Source organism: Trichechus manatus, unplaced genomic scaffold (assembly GCF_000243295.1).
Source record: "Trichechus manatus latirostris isolate Lorelei unplaced genomic scaffold, TriManLat1.0 scaffold00004, whole genome shotgun sequence".
Classification (NCBI taxonomy): domain Eukaryota; kingdom Metazoa; phylum Chordata; class Mammalia; order Sirenia; family Trichechidae; genus Trichechus; species Trichechus manatus.
In genome coordinates this window covers 17,898,279-17,899,674 of record NW_004443940.1, presented here as the reverse complement: position 1 = coordinate 17,899,674, position 1,396 = coordinate 17,898,279, and the positions used below count along the sequence as shown (strand labels likewise).

Here is a 1,396-nt window from a genome sequence, read left to right as displayed (position 1 = left end):
AAAAACACTGCGCTTCTAGAAGCTAGAATTACAGTAGACTCAACTATAAAGAACCCATCTGAGAACATGGAGTTAAGTGAAAACCTGGAAGCCAGCTTGAAGCCAAAGTGTACGTGACTCAGCTACCAAGCTTCACTATGAGAAGAGTTCACAGACCCTCGCTCATATTATGTTACTTTTACTTCACGTGCAGTGATTTTAGAGTTGGTATTTAAGGAAGAAAGAGGGGACTGCTGTAAGAAGCACGTGCATCAATTTAGCCAAAAGTAACAGCAGAGAGCCTCAACGCAAAGGAACAAAGAGGAAAATTCCAAAAAAGCAAATGGAAAAATTGAAAAACAAAACTCAGATCATAGTAGAATATAGTTAACAACCACACTTCAGTGACCCTGGGGAAGCTCTCTGATAAGACAGTCCACACAATGGAAGTTTATAATGTAAACCCTGGACATTATTAAAACAGTTATACTCGCGAGAAGGCGTGTAATGTGCTACATCAAAACTGTGATAAAGATTTTATATGTAAAGAGTTTGTTATCTTAACAGTAGCAGTTACAGCAAACACTGAACCCAGTGCTTTACGTACAGAATTTTATTTCTCACAGCAACCCCTTAAGGCTGGTGTAAATAACAATAACCCTGAGATATTGTTTTGTTCATCTGAAACCCCAAACGAATGCATGTTGTCTCTTTCTAGATCTGAATTCTATAAGCATATTGTGCTTTCTGGAGGATCAACTATGTATCCTGGGCTGCCTTCACGGCTGGAACGTGAACTTAAACAGCTTTACTTAGAACGAGTTTTAAAGGGAGATGTGGAAAAACTTTCTGTAAGTATCAGTCAATAATCCAACTGTTAACATACTTTTAAAAATCTGTAAAGTAAAGCTTTACAACCACTAGAGGGAGCAAGAAGTCTTCCTAAACAAATTCATAACGCAGTCAAGTGCAGCCTTGAAGAAATAGGAAGAAGTAAATGGTTCAAGGTAAGCTCTGTCCCAGAATGGTCGAACTGCCTGGTCAGCTCTGTATTCAGTGGTCAGAGGTGACTAGGTTCAGGGCCAAATGTTTTAGCTTATCTGTAGCAACTGGCCTGGAATCCAAAGTACATCTACATACATGGGAACATACCCATCTGCTTTTCTGAACTACTGTGGAGAGGGAAATGCTGCACTTGGATTTTTTCTTAAACTTTTTGAATACATAATCAGCCTTCAGTGCTACTCTTGGACAATCTCCTGTTTCTCATTCTAGTTTATTTTGGGCTTACTTTTTACATCTTATCTCCCCAGTCAGATTGTAAAACATTCATGCTTGCATCCCCAGTAACTGTCACAGCTCTTGAAGCAGACTTTAATTGGTAGTAGTTGATTTATAGAATAGAAAGAAATTTTTT

The 1,396-nt window shown here is 38.5% G+C and overlaps 1 protein-coding gene across 1 annotated transcript in view; it reads left to right on the top strand.

Moving 5' to 3' along the window:
• Nucleotides 1-6: 6 nt before the first annotated feature.
• ACTR2 (actin related protein 2) overlaps nucleotides 7-1,396 on the top strand; it is a 4,982-nt gene continuing 3,592 nt past the window's right edge. Inside the window, exon 1 of the mRNA XM_012555693.2 lies at nucleotides 7-830. Within this exon, the coding sequence (XP_012411147.1) occupies nucleotides 681-830 (150 nt within the window). The 5' untranslated portion in view covers nucleotides 7-680. The remainder of the gene's footprint in view (nucleotides 831-1,396) is intronic.